The sequence below is a fragment of the Sylvia atricapilla genome, chromosome 8 (assembly GCF_009819655.1).
Source record: "Sylvia atricapilla isolate bSylAtr1 chromosome 8, bSylAtr1.pri, whole genome shotgun sequence".
Classification (NCBI taxonomy): domain Eukaryota; kingdom Metazoa; phylum Chordata; class Aves; order Passeriformes; family Sylviidae; genus Sylvia; species Sylvia atricapilla.
Genome location: NC_089147.1, coordinates 27,168,063 through 27,188,697, shown reverse-complemented (window position 1 = coordinate 27,188,697; position 20,635 = coordinate 27,168,063). Strand labels below are relative to the sequence as shown.

General features: G+C 41.7%; 3 protein-coding genes across 7 annotated transcripts in view; 2 read left to right on the top strand and 1 right to left on the bottom strand.

Annotated features, from left to right (window-relative positions):
* LDB3 (LIM domain binding 3) overlaps positions 1-2,624 on the top strand; it is a 104,254-nt gene extending 101,630 nt beyond the window's left edge. For all 5 annotated transcript variants that reach the window (XM_066324202.1, XM_066324203.1, XM_066324205.1 and 2 more), the window contains 2 exons: positions 1,125-1,240; positions 2,427-2,624. In XM_066324202.1, the coding sequence (XP_066180299.1) occupies positions 1,125-1,240; positions 2,427-2,516 (206 nt within the window). In that variant the 3' untranslated portion in view covers positions 2,517-2,624. The remainder of the gene's footprint in view (positions 1-1,124; positions 1,241-2,426) is intronic.
* The window catches only part of MMRN2 (multimerin 2), a 207,640-nt gene that overhangs the window by 94,916 nt on the left and 92,089 nt on the right, over positions 1-20,635 (bottom strand). The gene's annotated exons all lie outside the window — the stretch shown is intronic.
* The window catches only part of BMPR1A (bone morphogenetic protein receptor type 1A), a 71,294-nt gene continuing 66,946 nt past the window's right edge, over positions 16,288-20,635 (top strand). Inside the window, exon 1 of the mRNA XM_066324213.1 lies at positions 16,288-16,400. The gene's annotated coding sequence lies outside the window, so the exon portion shown is untranslated. The remainder of the gene's footprint in view (positions 16,401-20,635) is intronic.

Sequence of the window (20,635 nt, the reverse complement as noted above, 5' to 3'; positions counted from 1 at the left end):
CACAATGCCTTCCCTCACTTCTCTCCCTTATGTATTATCATACTTTGCCCTTCTTTCCTTACACATCTTCCCCTGTTCCACTCCCCTCCTTGGTAGATTCTGCTCACCAGAAGTGAAAAATTAGTCTTGTAGAGCTGCCCACAATCCCTCTGAGCTGCTGGAGCTGTGACCTCTGATGCTGTTGCCTTACCCTAGAATTGTTCACCCAACACTTATGAAAAGATAGCTCTGCACAGATGTGCAGCACATGGTGGTGCAGATTTTGCTTCCTGGCTGCAGCAACAAACAAACTGCTTCTTGCCAACTAAGAAAGCAAAAGGCCATGTTTTCCCAAAATGGTACTTGCCATGCAGATGAGTTGGCTGACATAGTCAGGAAGGAGGCTAAGGTTTTAGTGGTATTCCCTCTGTATTCCCCTTGTGCATTCAGTGAGCTCCTGGCCTACTTCTCCCTGGAGATTCCTTCCTTATGGTTATGCAATTCTAATTTTACAAGTCAGAGTAGCTCTTAGTGGAGAACAAAAACCATTCAGCATGACTGACTGGGTACCTACCCTTTAAAACTGGAGATTTTGTCAGAACAAATATCAAATAACTCTCATGAATTCCATGTACCTTTGGAATTTCCACTACTGTTTTTCAATGTGAAGCCTTTCCAAATCACACTTGATAAAGTAAAGATGTATTAATCAGCCAGCATGGAGTTTCCATAATGTTCTCTCTTTATGCAAAAAAAAAATTATTCCAGGCGTGAAAACTTGTAACATTCCCTTGTCATTAGACTCATCTGTACAACCATATTTGTCCTGTGAATAGATTCCACATGTATTAAAGCTAAATTGAAAGTAATGTGAGAAACATAACTTCAAACTTCATGGATTTTTTTTTTAATGCCTTCTACATTTGTGACAATAAATGTCATACTAATGGGGGGTTCTGGACTGAGCTTGTATTTAAATAATGAAAGAAAAGAAGCAAATTTCAGTAGGAGTGTTTCAGTAAATGTAGTAGGAAACTGAGCAAAAACAATCAAAACATCCATTGTCTGGAAACGTTGTATTTCTCTTGGACTTAATATGATTATGTTAAGAGTTTGTTCTAAGTTTGCTTTTTGTTTTATTTTAGATTATATTGCTTTGTTCAGCACAAAATGTCATGGCTGTGATTATCCTGTTGAAGCTGGAGATAAATTCATTGAAGCTCTTGGACACACTTGGCATGACACCTGCTTCATTTGTGCTGTAGGTTCTACATCAAATACTATCTCATTCCTTTATACTCCTAAATTGTGTAGTAACATCAGAAAACCTGAAAGCAGTAATAACTAACATATGCTTAAGTATGCAGAGAGATGAAATTTCATTTTTTACTTGCATTTGGAGAAGGATGGGAGTAATTTTTCTTCTCCTCCATTACCAGAATTATGAAATTTGACCATCTTAAGTGAGTGTTTTCTAACAAAACATCCAGTTTTAGATAGTACATACAGCAGTACAAACCACTGTTGCTGTTATTCTTTCCATGTTTGCCAAATAAAGATAGAGCAAGACTGAAAATAAATTAACACCATACTGAACAGTCTAACCATAATCTTACTTACAAAGCAGTGAAGTTTGTATTTCCATGCTGAATGCTTGTTGAAACTTGCAAAAAGAAGTCTGTTTAGAGAGCATGAATAGTAATTAGCATAGAAGTTGGTCAAACTCATCAATCTGTGGTGTGCACGTAGCTCTAGAGTGTGGCCATATTCCCACACTGTGCACACAAAGCAGAGAAATCCATATGATAAACAGTGCTTTCATCTGGTTCTAATACCACTGAGCAGCTCTGCAACATATTATTCCTGAAGTAATAATATCTAGAATCTCTAATTAGCTAAAAATAGCTGTTGGCCGCCACACCAAACTGACAGTGACAATTTCCAATGTTTGTTTAAGTTCAAAATTTCTGTAGAGTAGTGGAAAGTATAGAAATGTTTATAAACATAGGAAGCTAAACTAGCTTTGCAAAAAAGTGTCTTTTGAAAACTGAAGTCTTTTGGAAATTCTAACACAGAAAGGAACACTAAGCAAGTTTCCTTCACAAGCTCTTAATCACTTATAAATATTGATCACTTATAAAGACACTTTCTCTGAATATTTAATGTTCTTTTTTGCTTGCTCATTTGCCTTAGGTACCCCATTTTCTGTGGCAGGGATAGTTTTATTATATGTTGTTAATATGCAATTCTCACAGTGGGGGTCTTTTTAAGGATCTAACTTTATTTCTTTCAGTGGGTTAAATCGATAGCAAATCAATACATGACTCCTAGAGACTACCAAAGAAATGCATGGGCAGAAGAGCAAGACAGTTGAAACTGATAGTCACATCTTTTCTCCCTTTTCTTTTTCCTTAATTATTCCTGATTGCATTTATTATTAATTCTAGGTATGCCATGTGAATTTGGAAGGTCAGCCTTTCTACTCCAAGAAGGACAAGCCACTGTGCAAGAAGCACGCCCATGCCATCAATGTTTAAAAGCAGAGTTGGTAGTCAGGAATGCTGGGGTACAACAGATGACTAACTGGGCAATCATAAGGTCGATAACCATGGCTAGCATTTCTCTTGGTAAAAGCTCCAAGTTGGTACTTCTCAAGTTTAACTTTATCCTCTTTCATAAATGCAGAACGTGCTTTTTGCTAAGTTCATACAATAACCTACTGAATGAACGGTCAAAACCAAATGAACTAATGAACTAGTCCATTATTAGAGCAACAGTTGGGGGAAATATTGAAATTAACTAAAAACCTTAATATAAAATGTGCAAATATAGCTTTAAGTTAACTACCCCCAGCAGTTTACCAGTTTTACTGCTTAGACCACACACTGGTGTTTAAAAAACAACTGGAAAAATACTTCTGTACTAAGTAATTTTTTTTTCACAGCAAGAATGAGTAAGTGCCATATGTACAGTCATCTGTAGAACCAAAGGCTGTAGCTTTCAAAGGAAAATAAATAGATTAGGGCTTCCTCTAGGAAAAGTGAGTGCTATTCCATTATGTTCTGGTGCTACCTCATAGCATCAGATATTTTAGATTCTTTCCAAATAACAAGTCTGCCTTGAATCCATAGTGTAGCTGGGAAGCCTTGGTGACAATCCATAACAGTTTGAAAATAAAATGGTTGGGTCAGCCTTGCTAGTGCACTTGGCTTCTATGTGCACAGCAGATAATTCACTTTCAAATGGTAATGGAAAAGGACAACTGGCTTTCTCCAAATTGCTTTTACATTGAATGGAATAGAGCTGGCTGGAAAGGCCAGCTTTTAATTCAAAACCAGTTCTCCTTTCCTTCTGTGGGAAAAAAAAAAAAAAAGAGATTCAGTCTTGCTTTGGTTTCTAATTCCCACTGATAGCAGAGGGAGGTAGGAACCTGCATCTGGACCCTCACTCTGGTGAACACAGAAGAAACACATTGATCTAGCACAGATAGGTTATGGGAAATAGCTTGTAAAAGTTCCCTCCTCTATCCCACATAATTAGGAAAAAGGCATTTTTTTCCTATAGTGAATGAATGTTGATGAAAAATTCGTAAGGCAGCAGGCACATACTGTTTATTCCTTTCCTTAGTTTAAATGCAACACATCATGAATTGTAGCAGTATTTACCATTGGAAAACAGTAGCTGTGTTCCAACAATTAGGATAACCATACAGTTATCTTTTCTAATAACCATACAGGCATCTATCCTAACAGTTTGAGAACAACTTTCAAGTTATTCAAACAGTTATTTATGAAACTATTTTTTTTCAAATAAGCAATACTTGTAGTACTGATAATACTTTTGAATTTTTGAATGTCAATGACTTTTATATTGGAGACAGTGGTTCTGTCTGATGGAGGTAAGATTGAAATTCTGATCACCATTCAAGCTTTATTAACTCATTTAAGTGAGAATTGAGATGTGTGTGTTGACAGCTTGCAGTACTGACAGTTTTGAATTAGTACTTCTGAGGTTGAGGATGCTTTCTCTGGGCCACGTGCTGGTGCCATCTGCACCTATTTTACCTTGCATTCTGAGTAGCAGAAAATTATATAACATTGTCTGTCTTGTCCCTCCCATGGGGAATGGCCATTTCATTTGTGTGTCTTTTAAGGGATGGAAAACTATCCAAAGCTTGGGGGAGGAATAAATGAAATTTGGAGTTCTAATATAAGAGTTGAGTTAGCTGCAGGCAGTCTGCATCTTGGACAAAAATAACAACCTGAACTGCCTGTGGCAGTTTTGACATGTATGACCTGTGTTTATTCAGTAGGTATCTTAGTTTTCACTGATCTTAGCAGTGATCTGATCTGAGTTGCTACAGGGTCAGATTTTTGTATGCATGAATTATTCTAAAACAATAGTACATTATATGCAAAGCCTTTTTTTCCCTTTCTTTTTCTTTTTTTTTTTTTTTTTTTTTTTTTTTTTTTCTTTTTTTTTTTTTTTCTTTTCTATAAGCAAGCAAATTTTCTGTTTTCAATCGGTGCTGGGCTGGTGTGAATATGGTTCCATAGATTAAAAAATCCAAAGATATGGCTCATAATATTCTCCAGAGGAATAAATCATAATTCTGGAATTTAAATATTTTTTTCCACTCCTATTTGAGTTCATTAAATACATATTCACAACAGTGAGAAAATTCCACAGTTCCTTTTTTTTTTTCAGTGCCATTCATCAAAATGCTGTTTATCAGTAACTATTTGAGAGAATTCACATCAGCATACTCTATACTGAGACTGCATTGGAGATACTCTTTCAGCAGATTTGTGTCAGTGTTGGCCACTGACTGACTGCAACATCAGAATAGGGAGTCAGGCTCCATGGGAAAGGCTTGTGATGGATGCCTCAGGAGAATTTCATGAGGTCTTTCATCTCTGATCTGCATGTGTTTATACGTGTGTGTCTCATTCTCCCCTCCACCTTCCCCCTCAGTGTCCCTATGGGATTCCTCTTCAGTGGCAGCATGAAGGATAAATCACCGTAGGGTCTGGCCAGAGATGTCAGGCTGCAGCTTGGGGAGCAGAGTCTGTGAGGAGCTGCTGGCAGGAGCATGGCTGGCCTGAATTTCCTCAAGGTCAGGGTGGGCCAGGCTGGCAGCTGAAGGTGCCCAGGTCAGCCTGGAGTTCCTGGCGTGGGCTGGGCTGTGGGGAGCAGAGGGGAGGTTGGGATCACAGAAGCGAGAGCTCCTGATGCGGCCAGAGTGCAGGGCCTCTGCTGGAGTGGGAAAAGATGAGGAGACAGGAAGCCCTTGCTGAGGCTGGGGTTGGAGCCAAGGCAGGCCAGTTTCACCAGGCTGGCATGTCAGAGAGTTGGGCTGGGGCAGGGGGCAGCCACGATGACTCTACAGTCAGGGAGAGGGCTTCAAGTAAGAATTTAGGGTGCAAGTAGCTCACAGTGGCCCAGAGAGATGGTCTGAATATGTACAGGAGGGGTGAGCAAGGATTCAACCTGGTGAATCTGAAGTCTGGACTGCAGGAAAGGGAATGCAGTGTGTGTATGCAGAGCTGAGCTGGCTTGCAGGGTGGCACCAGTCAAAGTGCAGCAGCACAGACTTCAGTGGGAGCTGTACTGGCTTGAGAGAGTCCTGAAAACTTCCTTGGGCAGAGAACCTGCGCTGTAGCACATGCCCTGACTCCAGCTGGTGCCTGAGCAAGTGAGATTAAAGCTAGTTTACATATCACTATATGAGGTACAGTGATATCTCTGAATGAAGAACAGAGATACCCTGAGGATTATCATGTAATAAAAACTTCCTGTCATGACTTGTGCTGCTTCATAATGTGGTCCAAAAATAGGGAATCCACGTACCCGCCCTTGATATCTGTATTAAGATATAATTTTTGCACATATCTGAACCAGAAATTTGTGAATAATAATGTAGCATTTTAACTTTCACAGGGGTAGAATACCGCATAACTGCTGATATCTTCTGCTACATCACCTTTGTGATATGGAGAGGGTAAAATGCATATATATAATAATATATATCTCTAAAATTCAAAATACGGCCTTTTAACTATCACTGAAAATAATGTTGTACAAAACTATGCAGGATGAATAATGTGTACTTGATTATGTTTTATGTCTTGGAAGAGATGCCTGGGATAAGTCCAAAGTTGTTCTGAATATTTTTTTTCGTTCTAATTAATGTGAGGTTTTACCCAAGGAAACAAAGATACTGTACCTCTGAATGATCAATTAAAACAATCAGCCTTTTGTCTAACTAAAGTGTTCAATAACTTTTCAAAGGATTCAAAAGCTTTTTTAATGCTTGTCTCTCTTTTGGTGTTCTTTTTACATAATAGGGCAAATTAAATGTTTCCAAAGAAGGCTACTTTTTATTAACAGGAAAAAAAAATAGTCTTAGGACTTTTTTTTATCGGTTTTTACTATATTGGATTCACAGATTACACAATTCTGAAATCAATTCAAAACAAGGAAAAATATTTTTCCATTGGTCCTTCAGTGGTCAGTACTTTGGGTGAAATGTTTTGCTGAAGATTACTTGTATTTATGTTTAATAATGTGAATGTCCACAGCACTGAACACATTCATTAGTGTTTAATGCTGGGCACACTAATGTTTGTTTGCAATACTCGTCTCCTGGTAGTGGATAATAATTTGTTTAGTATTTATAAACATCAGAATTTGAAACTGAGTGATTTGTTGCCTGCAGTGATCATATATTAGAGGTCTAGGTTTTATAATATTTTGACATGTTGACTTGATGCCACAAGTGCCCTTGCTTTTTAGATAGATATTTTTTCCTAGGTTCCTACTTATTTCAGAACAGAATGTCTGGTGGCTTTTGAGATGTGAGTAATTACCTTGCATGGATTATCTGTGCCAACACGAATAAAACAGTCTAGTAATAAAAGCAATGTGCAAATACAGTTAAAGCTTTATGATTTGGGTATATTTATTAATATGCCATGTGAACAGCTGACAGCTTTCCGCCATGTAATATCAGTAAGAAAGCATACACACGCTTGTACTCTCTACTTCAGACCTGAAAATAAAAATTAAAAGCATTGGTTTCAACTTTATTGTGTATCAGTCTTGAATATTTTATTGACCAAATAAGGCTGTTTTAAACAACTATTACTATGCTTAAAAGATGCAGTCCGCTAGCAGTACGTGTTGTAACTTAGCAAGAACTGTATAGTCCCAGACCTTATTGTGTCAACAAATACTGTTTATAGTAACTTTGTAAGGAGTGGGTAAATCCTGTCTTCACTTACATCAATGCATCTGCAAACAGAGTTTGACTGCATGAGTTCAGGTAGGCGTTCTTCCATTTCTTAGCAAAAGTTATTTAAAATACACAAAAAGTTTTTAACACCCTCATTGAGTTCTAGTGCCAAGAAATATGTACAAATGAAAGGATGACTTCATATAACAGTGTGTTTTACAAAAACAGCCATTTTGCCTGATGCCGTTGGATTTAGATGCCATTACCAAGTACAGCATCAGGAATCACAACTTCATGCACTTTTGATTTTATTTCCCAGCCCTGGATTCTATTTACAGTGTGCATAAGGAAATGCAATTGAAAAGAATGCCCAGAATGTGTGCGGTATTTTGTCAGATCAAAATTGCTGGTTTTCAGATAGTCTGTTCTGACCTTGAACCTTTGCAGAAGACAGTGCTTCCTAAACTGTGCCCTGTGATCCCTGGAGAGTTCAGCTGGAACTGGAAGCAGGAGAGGCATACGCAGAGCACCATGCCAGCTGACAGGGTGGAAAAAGTGAATAGAGCAAAGTTCATTAGGAAGGGACATGGTGCAAAATGCTTGACAAGTGTTGCATTAAGGGATTCTTAACAGAGATTCTTACAGATTATTGCTCTGAAGAAAATGGTGATTTCAAAAGTGTAGGCTTTGGCATTGTTTCCCCCTCCCACCCCAATCACGCATCTTGAATTCGGCCGGTTTCTGTTGATTAAGAAAGAAGGAATGTGTGAATAAGACTGCTGAAACCATTATTGAATACACAATGAAATGCTTTGTTCTCCCAGGCAAATCAGGCTTATGGATGAGATTCAGACTATATTCAGGCATAAGATCTGTGCTGTGTGCCTATGAAATATGCCCTTGGATAGCTGTTAAAATACTGTTACAGTTCCTCCTCCTCTAGGAAGATTACATCAAAAGAAAACAGTAACAAACGCGTGTTGTACTAATAAGGACTGTCAGGATGAGTCACACGAATTTTCTCTGTAATAAAGACTAGAAGGATTTTTTTTTTAAACAAAGCTAAACTTTTGAACAAAACATTTTTCCTTGAAAAAATTCCAGATTATTACTGCTAGGGAATAATGAATTAATATGCATCAAGTTTCATTATTAAATCTGCCTCTACTACGGAAGGATTTTCTAATTGTACAACTTTAGAAATCGGATTATTTTCATTAATGACAAAGATGTTACAGAAATTCTTCTGCTTCTATTTAGTTTTACTATGCATAGTGTTACTGAAAGAGAGTTGAGATTCATTTTTCTTTTAATTAGAAGAGACAGATAAAAAGACAACTTTGAGTTGAATGAAGGTGATGATTCTTCCAGTGCTTGTGGAATGAATGCTGCTTGCTACACTAAAGCCAGAAAACTTGCTGTTCTAGATTGATTTATTCTCATGATGTATAAAAGAGGATGCTTTGGATTTTTAGGAGGTTTAATAAATAGCTATAGTCTTAATCAAATATCTCATTTCAAAACAAAAGAATTATTTACAGTGTTTAAATTATTTTAAGATCTAATCATAAGTAGACAAAAAAAATAACGCTGGGATCGAGATTTAGTTTCATTTAAAGAAATCTTCATGTTGACTAATGCAAGCATTCCTGTTTGCATGTATGGGACACTTACGTGGATTAAAACACTCAGAAGTGAGGTTCTGTTTTCCTTTAAGTGCATGTGTTTCATACCTGCACAATTTGAGCCTAAATTGTTGTCACATAGTCCATTTACTCTAATAGCTTAAGCATAATGCACGAATCTGAGTGCACCTCGAGACCTGGGGTTTGTTATCTGTTGGGTATTTGTGCTTTATGAAGTAACAACTCCACGATTCTGATAGCATAGGAGATGTGGGAGCAGAAAAAAGGGCACACTTTCCAAAAATCTGGCTTCATATAGAAAATAGGATTTCAGGAATAAAGTCTTTATTTGTGCATTATAAACAAAGACCAGGTATTATTCTATCATGACAAAATGTGTTTCTGCTGTCCCCTGCACATTCCTTGACAGATTTTCTTCCTGCAAGTTTTTCCCTGTACTGATTCCAAGGATATTATAAATTTCCCTGTGATTAATGCCCACGCAGAAGCCTGACCAGAGTTCCTGTTCCGTTCCTTACATAAGCCTGTAAGCTGTGGGGTAAAAGGTGACAGAGTGGGCTGTGCTGCTCATGTGAGTGTATTCAGCCCACTGCATCCTGCAAATACCAGACTTCCTGAGATTTACTGTGGGTACACAATATAGATGACACTAATTGAAAGTTTCTGCTTTATTGCATGTACACTACACGGCATCTACTTCTGGCCAAAAAGTCCTTGCAAGAAATCCAAAGTGCTGGCCAGGGATTCTGGTTCTAGCTGTGGCTTCAGAGAGAGCATACCCGAATCTAAACTCTGTGGTTATAAAATAAGGGCAGAGCACAGTTTGCCCCTGAGATTGTTCTCCCAGTGCCTGCCGCTGCAGCAAAAGGACAACAGGGCTGTTTTGTGGATGGGGATTTTCTGCCATTTTGATGATGTGAAGCAGTTTCTGGAATGGGAGCTCTTCTGAGCTGCCATTCTTCTGTTACTGCAGCATGACACCAGTCTGAATGCAAACTTGCAAAGGTTTCAGCTCATTTGGCAAAATTTACTTACTCTCACATTGAAGGGCTCCCCGTTTTCCACATGTAACTTATTCAGCTTTGTGTTAGACACCCTATAATGGATTGGAAACGGTCTGATGGTGGAAGGTGACAGACTGTCAGACTTCTAGGACAGGAGACACATGCTGAGAGATTAAACTCACAGAGACAAATACAGAACACATTATCCACCTTTCACAGACTTACGTGGCTGGTGGTTGTTGGAGACTTCATTGACTACCTAAGCAATCACAGAAGCTGCTCTCTGTTTAGAAGTTGTCTAAAAAGAGCGTATTAAAAAGTAGATATTAAATTTTGGGGGTAGTGTATATCCTTAGGGTACATATTTGCCTATTTAGTACAACCTCAAACAGTTCTTGCTGCTATGTAATTCTCACCAAAAAAAAAAAAAAAAAAAGAAAAAAAAAAAAAAAAGAAAAAAAAGAAAAAAAAAATGCATAACAGAGGGCTGTTACTACTCCTCCCTGACTCTGGGTAAGAATCCTCATTCCCCTCCAGCTTAGGGAAATTCACTGGCACAGAAAGGTATAAATTACATCTCTGTGTGCCAGCTTCAGAGAACCTGGCCACAAATACTTCAGTTGAGATAATTTTGTTCATTTCTTTAAAGGATAGTGAGAAAGATTGTGCTTTCTCTGATCTTGTAACTTAAAAAATATTAATAGAGCAATCTTTAGGTCCAAAGACAGTTAAGTAAATATTTATTTTAGACCTTCATTATTAAGTGCAACTACTTAAAAGTGAACAATTATTATCAAAGAGGGCATATGCGAAAGTGGTAAAATGAGATAAAAATGTAGGAGAGTGAAAATCCAAAGAGCTTTTAGCATCACAATTAACCACCCAATCTAGCCTTCCTTTATTCCTTGCAGGGTAATTCATTGTAAGTGAATTAATGGTGAAACATTCAGTAATAGGCCTTGGTAAGGAAATAGGAGCAGTGTATCAGGATATCCTTTTTCCGCCCCAGAGTACCAATACTTTCAATTTTATATACAACGGAAGTAATTAATTGTAACACAAAGAAGCCCAGCTGTGTTTCCTGATGGTCACACATGCAATAGCTGCTATTGTTTAGCATTCTGAGTATGTACAATGGAAACTGTTCAACTGCTTGGAACATTTTATATTCTCAGGGATTTAATTTCCATTAGGAGCTTTTGAATCCATCGTGGATTTTTAATATGCTATTATCTTAGATCCAATCCTGCATCCCTAATCAGGTAATTTTTTGCTGATGCCGGTGAGAGTTTAAACTGTATTAGGTGTAGCTGCCAAATGAGATTTGCAGACACAGGCCAATTTCTCATTGGAAGCAAAGGGAGTTATAGACTATTTTTTGGGATTTGCTTTTAGCTGTATGAGTTTAACTTGTTCAAGTTTCAGTTAATATTCAAGTACCTTACAGACAGGAGAGAAAAGCTTCATTGCTGTGCCTTTAACTTCATTACATATTTCTAGACATTTTAGCTGAACTACAAGGATATCCTTTTATTTTTTTTTTTTGTAGGTTTCACTAGAATATGAAAGAAAAGGTGAATGAGACTATTTTGCTGCACTTGCAGCAAAATTTAACAGCAATTTATGCATGTTTAAGGATATGTTTAGACTGAGAAAAAAATAAGGAAGTGATGAAATTATTGCATTAATTTCTTTTGTATAGGATTCAGATCTGTTTCATTTTAACAGGCTTGGAAGAACAGAGCATTTTCAGTCTCATAAATGTCCATCTTTGTAAAGCTCTACAGTACCCACTCCTACAGCTGCCAGAAACACACCCACTTGAATCCAGGCCTCCTGAGGACAAAGCTGTTATACACACCAAGACAGACATTTTCTGTATTGATAAGAATTTGCCTTGTGTAACAGCAGGTTTTAAAAACATTTCTGCTTTCAGCATTGCTCCAGTTCCAGGACAAAGCCCGAGCATCAGGCTTAACAGAGGAACTGTTAATACAGTGTGTGTTTGGATCTAAGGATTATTCAAACTTGTAAAAGAAACAAATACCTCTAGTAAGAAAAGGTGGAGGAACACAAACATTTAGCTTCTCTCTGAGTATAATTCAATTTACCTTGTAGATCATTTGGCACCACTGACTGATAATTCAGGACATAAATTTTAAAATCAGCACTACAATCTAAATACTTAATCTTCTCTGAGCCATTGAAGACTTCTGGCATTTTGTGTGCATGCAACTAGGGGAAAACATATTACTAATTCTCCAAACAAACTGATGGGAGGGAGGCATCCTGCTGAAGCCTCTGCTGAGCCTACAAATATTTTCTTTTTCTGTGATAAGACTTTTAATGCTCTGCCTTTAAGAAAAACAAAGTAATTTGTGTTTAAAAGGAGAGTTATCTCAGGGCTTATTGCGACCTGGTGAGCAGACTACAAGAAAGGTTTTGCAAATGTGAATCCATAAAAACAAAATCATCCAGCTCAACTGGGCACAGGAAGAATAAACAGAGAAAGCAGCGGTAAGTTTGACTGGGAAGATGTCTCCCAGAGCAAAGTGCTCCCATTGCTGCAGCCCTTGGCCACAGCAGGGCAGTCAGCACAGTTCAGTGAGGAATCAGCTCCCCCCCTGCAGCTGCTGGGGACAGGTACAGCCTGCTCAAGGCTGAGGGACAATCCCCTGCAGAACCCCAAGTAACCAACCCCAAAGCACGCCAAAGCTTGAGCTGTGGGAACATTTCTGCTGTTTCCCTGTGCGCATGCTCTGCACATGGAGCTGTTATTCCTTGGATTATTGCCACACTGTCTTCCAGTGCTGCCCTGGACTCAGTTCCACACCAGGCTGGTTGGACTCAAGTCCAGTGATCTACCAGTGATCCACTTTATTACTAGCAAAAAAATTTTAAAGACACCTTTCTTTACAGATTTGACTCTGCCTTAATGAATTAATTTTACTTACATTTAAAAGACTTAGTAAAATCCATGACTTTTGTAAGTAACAAACAGCTGAATAAATTTATAATCAAAAGAATATGCTTTCAAGTAAGATAGTTCTGAAAAAGAGACAAAGCCAAATTCATGTCATATTAAGTGAAATAATTGTGTCCCTGGCTGAAGGGCAATATTCTTTTAATATGTAACATGGAATATTTATTTTTGTAACAGTAACGGAGAAATACTCATCTAATTGCAAACAGTTCTCAAAAATATATTTGGACCACAGATTTAAGACATCTGAATTCCAGAGACCAAAGAGAAGGAGGATCTACAAAGATCAAGTCTAATCACATGGCTGACCTTCTCCCTATATATACCCCTTTGTTCTTTTGATATTCAAGTTTGTAGTTCCCTAGTGATTCCAAGAACTAATAAGAAATTCCTGGAGAGGAAATAACAATGAAAGCAGCTGGAAGACTATCCATTATATATTTTTTTAAGTACAGTTCTCTTCATTGTGACAGTCAGTTTTGAACTGCTTCTCCTATACCTCATGTCAGACTTCCAGATCTCATCTTGGCCAAACGTCAAATAAACGTACATTTGTTTTCAGATTTTCAAACTTCAGTGGTTTTTTAGTGTTGCTCAATTAACAAAATAAATACTTTGTGTTACTAAACCTGGTGTGTCTGAGATTTTGCAGATTCCTAAAATCCTCACCAGGTAGGATTGCTGCTGCTAACGAGCTGGCTGGAATCCTGAGTCCTTCCGAGAGCCCTTCACCTAAAGTGTTCACTCTCTGGTTTAAAAAGGTCTCTCTGCCTATCCTGGTAGAGATACTGGAAATGTAAATCCTGCACTGTTTTCAAAGACAGCTGTATTTTCTGTGTGATGTTTCCTCAGACATCTGTCACAATCAAAATACTTTCTAAGGTTGTTATGATTCATCATTTTAGATTAAAATGCAGTTTGGTCTCCTGCAGTTCTATTATTATTATAATGTAGCTTACTTTTGCAGACTTTATTTTGTGATTAAGACAAGGAGTTAACAGCGCTCAATAATGCAGAGATGGGCATTACTGGCCATTGCAATACGAACTTCATCCTCGGCAACACTGTTCCTGACCTGATTGGAACTGTCACTTCTGGGTATCTTCAACGCCCAAGTGCCTTGAAAAGTACTGGCTGAGACAGCAATTTCTGCAACGTGCAAATTTACACACCAGGAGCTGGACCAAAAGAGTTGATCTGTTTCACAGAAAGGGTTAAATACATTTCAAGGCTAGTGGCTGTTGCTAAATTCATGCATCCTGGATTGGAATCAGTATCTAACATCTGACAAGCACTGTATTAGCACACATTATTACTGAAGAGATGCTCGCACTAACAGCTTTAGTTCTGCTTGGGAGCACACACACGCATGTTGCATTCTTCTTCCATATTGAGTGTCTATTCTGCTGCTATAATTTGATAGTACAGAGTGGAAGAACAGCAGACTCATATTTTCCTTTGAAATTATAAACACAAGCATAGGAGTTCTGTATTGCTTGGCATGGAAGCTGTGATTTTGTCTTTCTTGAAGGCTGGCGTTGTTTTGGACACTGACAGATCTTTCTGGATGATGGTGATCGGAAAAATTTTTCTAAAAGTCTAGTAAGACAAGATCTGCATTTTCAAATGCCTATCACCACAGTATCTGCCCACATACAATTATTAGGTGTGCCTTTACCTGGCTACATTTTAGAGGAGTGTGTGAAGGGGATAGGTTTAAAGTTATATTTCCTCTTTTGTTTTGCTGTGTAGGATACTACAGAAGTGAAACACTCATCTAACCATCTGTGGGTAAAACGCATGTGAGCCAGAATGCAAAGCCAGTGCTCTCATCTTGCATTCAGAGGTGACAACTCTGGAGTGGAGTACACGACATTTACAAGCCCTATCTGATATTAGCATGCAAAAATGGAGCTTCCCTGTGGAGAGGTCAACAAAATAAGCAAGCCCACGTTTCCCACAATATATGCACGTGTGGCTATTTGGCACCAATAAGCCAGATTGCTTCCTCAACTGGTTATTCTCTAGAAACAGTTTATCTGGGCAGGCATCTCCACACCAGCAATTACTGGTGTGTCCTGAAGGCCTGAAGATTGTTTCGGTGTGCAGCAAAGGCAAACTGAGTAGGTCTGCACCATCCATGTGATCTTCATTTCACCCTGTAGCTGGCTTTGTGTGCAAAGTTCTTGATGCACAGGAACCAAGTGACAGGACAGGTGAAAGGACATCAGCAGCACAACTGCTGTCACACTGTGGAGTGAAGGACTAAAACCAGCAGCCCCGGGGGGAGCTGTGCCACCTCCCTTCACATCACACTGTCACTGGAGCTCCTTCTGCACTGCTGCTGGGATGCCCCACTTGTGACAGACAGATTAATTATGACTTTTCCAATCTGTCTTAATGATAAGGAGCTTTGAAATACAATGCAAATCATGGCCTTCAGCATCCTTACCGGCAAGCAGAGCAGCTCATTGCAGAAGATACAATGTATTCCAATCTAACAAAATGGGCATATTTATTTAGATCCAGGAAATGGAGAAAGCAAACAATGCTGTCCTTTGCAATGGAACTCTATCCCTCCTGCGGCACGGCAACGTCAGCCTTCTCAGAACTATTTCTCCACGAAGCCAAAAGGGCCATGCGAGTCCCTCGTTCCTCCCTCCGCGGCCGTCAGCCCGGCTGCCCGCTGCCGTGCCCGGCTCCCGCGGAAGGCGCTGGGCAATCCCGCAGCCCACATCCCGGTGACTGCCGGCGGCCGCCCGCGCCCCGCAGCCAAACCCAGCCGCGGCGCCTTTCCTCGCGTCTCGACCCTCCTCAAGGCCAGCAGCGCTTCCATGACACCGCTTGGGCCTATTTTTCCCTCAAAAAAACCTCTTTTTCCCTCACACCTTCCTGAGCTTTCCTAGAGGAGCTTCTTCACGGGACAGCGCTGCCGGGCGGCGGGACAGGATAATGCCGGGGCCCGGGCCGTGAGGGGCTATCGGGGAGGGAAAGCGGCCCGGCCGGTTCGGCCCGGCCAGCCTTTCTCCCCGGGAGCCCCGCCAGCGCTCCCGGCCGTGAGGGGCTATCGGGGAGGGAAAGCGGCCCGGCCGGTTCGGCCCGGCCAGCCTTTCTCCCCGGGAGACCGGCCAGCGCTCCCGGCCGTGAGGGGCTATCGGGGAGGGAAAGCGGCCCGGCCGGTTCTCCCCGGCCAGCCTTTCTCCCCGGGAGACCCGCCAGCGCTCCCGCCCACGGCACGTGCTGACGGACGGGCGGGGGCGGCGGGCGCGCTCCCGCCTCCCCGCGGGCCCCCGCCGCGCGCGCGCCCGGCCGCAGCGATTGGAATCCGGCTCGTTCCCGCCCCGCCCCGCGGGGCCGCGCCGGGAGCGCCTGCCGGGACACGGAGCCTGCGCCGAGCCGTCCCGCCCTCCCCCGCCCGACACGCACCCGCCTCGGCCCCCGTCTGAGCGGAGCCGTCGGGGCCCCGGGAACGGCCCGCGGAGCGCGGCGGGGAGCGGGCCCGCCGCCCCTTGGCCTGCCGTCCCCGCGCGGAGGATGAGGAGCCCCCAGCGCCGGTGAGTGCGGGCCGCGCCGCGGAGGCCCCGGCCGGGCGGGGAGAGCCGGGGGCGCCCCGGGCGGCGCCGCGCCCGCACCGCTCCCCGCGGGGCGCTGCCCCTTCCCCGCCGTCGGGCGGCCCGGCCCGGGCGCTGCCCCGCGGGCTCCGCGCCGGCCCCGGCCGGCGCCGTCCAAGGCGGGCTCCGCTGCGGCCGGCGGCGGCCCTCCCGCCCCGGGCCGGCCGCTCGGGGCCCGCGGAGCGCCCCCGGCCCCGCCGCCCCGCCGCCCTGCCCCGCCGCGGCGCTGGGGGCGCTGCCCGCCTGGCCGGGTGGGCGCCGCGCGGGTCCCTGCGTGGGCCGGGCCGGCGCGGCGGCCGGGCGCTCCCGCCCTCCTGCCCTCCCCTGCCGGTGTTGTAATCCCGGGCCCCGTGCCGAGCCGCCCCGGCCCGAGCCGGCGGCGCCCGTCGTCGTGGGGAGGGTGCGAGGAACAAGGTGCTTCGCCTTCCTTTTGTGCGAGCCTCGAACAAAGCTGGACGCCGGCTTTCCAAATCGGGTTTTGCCGTTCAGCGACGTCAAACAAAAAGAAGTCTGAAGAAATAATAACCCCCAATAGTCGCCCGTACCTTAGTAGCGAACGATTGTGGTGCTGAGGACCGACTGTGTACGCGGTTTTCATAGCTGATTACAAAATCTATTGAACAGGGGTCAAAAGCATAAATGGCTTTTTACCACCTTTCAATCAACCACGCTCTGATGTTGTTTTGGTAAAATGAAGAGTGAATTCAGCAGCAGGGATGGCAGTAAGCTGTGGTATTTCCTTTCAGCAGTTGCCTGTTACTTTGTGTCAAGTTGTCTGACGCTTTTTCCCAGTGTAAATTGGTTGCCCTCCGAATTTACATATTTTGTTCTCTGCTTCGAGGTAATTATCTTTGAGTTCCTTTATCAAGTTAGCACGCTAGGGATTGTTCAGGCCTGTTACCTGCAGGGACAGAGAAGCTACTTTTATAGATAAGGAAGACTCTCCCAAATTGAAAAGCTTGTTTGATTTGTAGTAGAACCTAGTCCTGGAATTAAAACGTTAACATAGGAGCAATTTACAGTCAGATAATTTATCCATCTTACAGCTAGAAATACTCCATGTTGTGGCATTTGTAGCAGCCTGGATAAAACTCTTCCTGACAATGTATTTGTCATTTGGCCTTGTACTTTTGTTCTTTTGTAGCTTTTTCTTATGTTATGTGCCACATTTTCTTTGAGGTGCGTGCATGGGGCTGTGTATTTGATATGTATTTAGATAGACAGGTCCAACCTGGTAGGCTTTGAGATCTGGATTGAAATTTTACCAAGTGTCTTCTCATGCACCTGCAAGATTCAGCTGCCAGTGCTTAGTGTGTCCTGCTGGCTAATCTCTTCCAGCGACAGAGAGTATACGTGGCTGGACCTGAATTATTTTCTTCCCTTAATTGTGAAGTAATGTAGTTTTGAAAGGGACCTCTGAATGTTATCTGTTTGAGCCTTTGTTCAAGTTAGAGCAGAAAGCTCTTGGCAAACTGCAAGGCTGAAATAGCATGTTACTTGGAATTCACTGATTAAAGACATGTTTACTGAAACAGTATCTACCTAGAGCATAGACTTTCTTAAAGCCAGTGTGTGAGACCCCAAATCCTAATGTTTTGGACACTGCAAGATCCTCACAGTGAAAATTGTTATGCAGATTAAAAATACTGCATATGGTGGAGTGTGTAAATGATATGTGAGCTTTTCCTGGATACCAAGTCTGCCATGCAGAGCTGCAGTAGCTTCTTTGGTGAATTGCTGCAAGAGACAGATGGATGAAGGGGACCAATCAGTATGTGGCAGAGAAACTGTTACAAATGTTTGTTTGTCCTTGCTTATTTCAAGCATCAGTTGAAGATTTGTCCTTTCTGGATACCTGGGGAAATGCATCAGGTATTTCTTGGTACCTCAGTAAAAAGAGCATATTTTCAGTGCCTGGAATTTCTTCACTTATCTTACTGTCATCTGTAAGTAAGTGACAGAAGGAACTCGGTAATTTAAAAGTGTATCTCGTCAGAGTCATATGTGGGCACAGATGGAGTACTTGAAGCCTTGTTTCCTTTGCTAATATTCCCAAAATGCAGGACAGGCATGGAGTGTGCCTGACAAAAAGTGGTCTGTTTTCTGCCTTCCAGGATGGTTAATGCTTTAAGGAGAAACGTGATTTCTTTCTGCCTTGTTTTCTTGCAACCCACTAAAGGTTGCTGTGAAAGCTATTGAGGGATCACTACTCTCTGGCAGCAAGTAGTTACTCTTTAAAACGCTTAAAACTGGCAATGAATGTAAAACTTGATCTGCTACATTGTGTCCTTTGTAACCTCCTTTTTCTTCTTTTGTACAGAAAACGTAATTTTAGCCATCTCGGTGCTCTTATTGAGAAGATATACGGAATAGCTGTTTTGTGAGGGATTTAGTCCAGCAACATCTGCATAGTACATTGTATTTGAGGTGTGTCAATCCCAAGAAGTTTAGCTTGATAAAATACATCCTGCCCACCACTGACCAGGAAATCGGGACAAACTGCTGACTTACCATGATAGACTTGGTTAAGAACTGGTTTCCCAGGACTTTGCTGGGTATATTTACAGAGCAGATTAGGTGTATTTCATGTCCATTTGCCTCCAAAGTAAAACAAAGCAATTATACCACTAGTCTGCAATGCGTATTTTGAAATTCACTGTAGCAGGTTGGAAACTGAAGTGTTTTGGTTGATGTATATTTGATATTTTGAGAAGACCAAGAACTTCATTCATCTTGCGGTAGTACAAAACCTTTGCACGGGTTTCTGATTGTGACCCCACCGTTTCAGCTGTACACAAACGCTGTGAGAAATACAGTCACTGTGTTTCAGATTTATAATCCAGAGAGGCTTTTCTTGCCGTTTTCCTAAGGGGTGTCTTGCAGTTGCCACCCCATTTCATTCTGTGCATTACAGTTGGGTTCAGTACTGTGTAATGACGGTCTGGTTGGCAAAATTCAAAACAAGGGTTAGGGTAGGAAAATCAACTCCGGGTCATGGTTGTGATAATATTCACAGGTTGTATAAGCAGGAGGAAAGGCAAAGCCACAGCAAAGCCTTATTGAAGGTCAGGTGTGTCACCAGCTCTGAGTTTCTGCAGGGACACCTGTAGTTAAAGTGAAAGTGATTGCCCTGATGGAGCTGTCACTGCTGTCCCCGCCCTGTCACCATGAGGTGACTCTTCATGGGGGAGGGGAAAGTGCTCTCAGTATCATGAACATGTGAAATTTGAAAGCTTTAAAGATTTTAATTAGACAAAAATCTGTGTAGCAATTCACAGGATGTGTACCTGCAACATGCAGCTAAATGCTCTCACAGTAATTTTTTCCTCAAAACAGGATTCCCCAAAAATACAGAGGAAAATGTGCATTTAAATGTATTTGGGTGTCATGAGTTGCTTTGCATTAAAAGAGGAAAAAATCAGTATTATTAACACAGCTCTGCAGTATTGTAGCTTAATTTGCATCATATATTATAACAGCAGCAATGCTTTTTACAAAATTTTGATATTACATAAATTTTTACAGTGTGGTTTTAGTCAACCTTATTAGTTTAAAATGTGGAGCAACTAGCAATTCTTTGTGTCTATATTCCCTCAGTTCTCCATCTTAAGGAGAAAACTGTCAGTCTTGCCGTGCTTTGGTTGATAAAATACAAGCAGATGTAGCAGGAATAAGTTAGAGAAATATCAAAGTCTCACAAGATACAGACCAGGAAATAGATCTGGTTTGTGGAAGTGATTTCCTTTTCACTGCTGCAGCTGTTGAAATGATTTAAATTTGCTTTTCTATTCTTGTTTAAAAAAAAAAAAATCCCACCTAGAACCATTTGTAGGCCTTTATACTTCCTGTGTGAGAGCCTGATCCCAAATTTGACTGGAAATCAGTGGACAGAGCTCAAATGACTTGGGAGGACTGAAGTCATCAGAGATTTTGCTTATGCAGAGAATCAATACTCTCTGCTCAAGATTTGTGCAGCTGAGCACATTGTGTGCCCAGAGTCAGAACATCGAGGATATGGAAGCGGTGAATAAGCTCAGATAAAATTCTCTAAATTAATCATTCTTTTTCCTATCCTGTGTTCAGTTGGAAATTGACAGTGCAGTGGTCAGGCAGAGGTCAGCTGTTCCATGTGTTTTTGCAGGGGTACAGAGGGCTTGAAAAGGAAGCATAAACAGAAG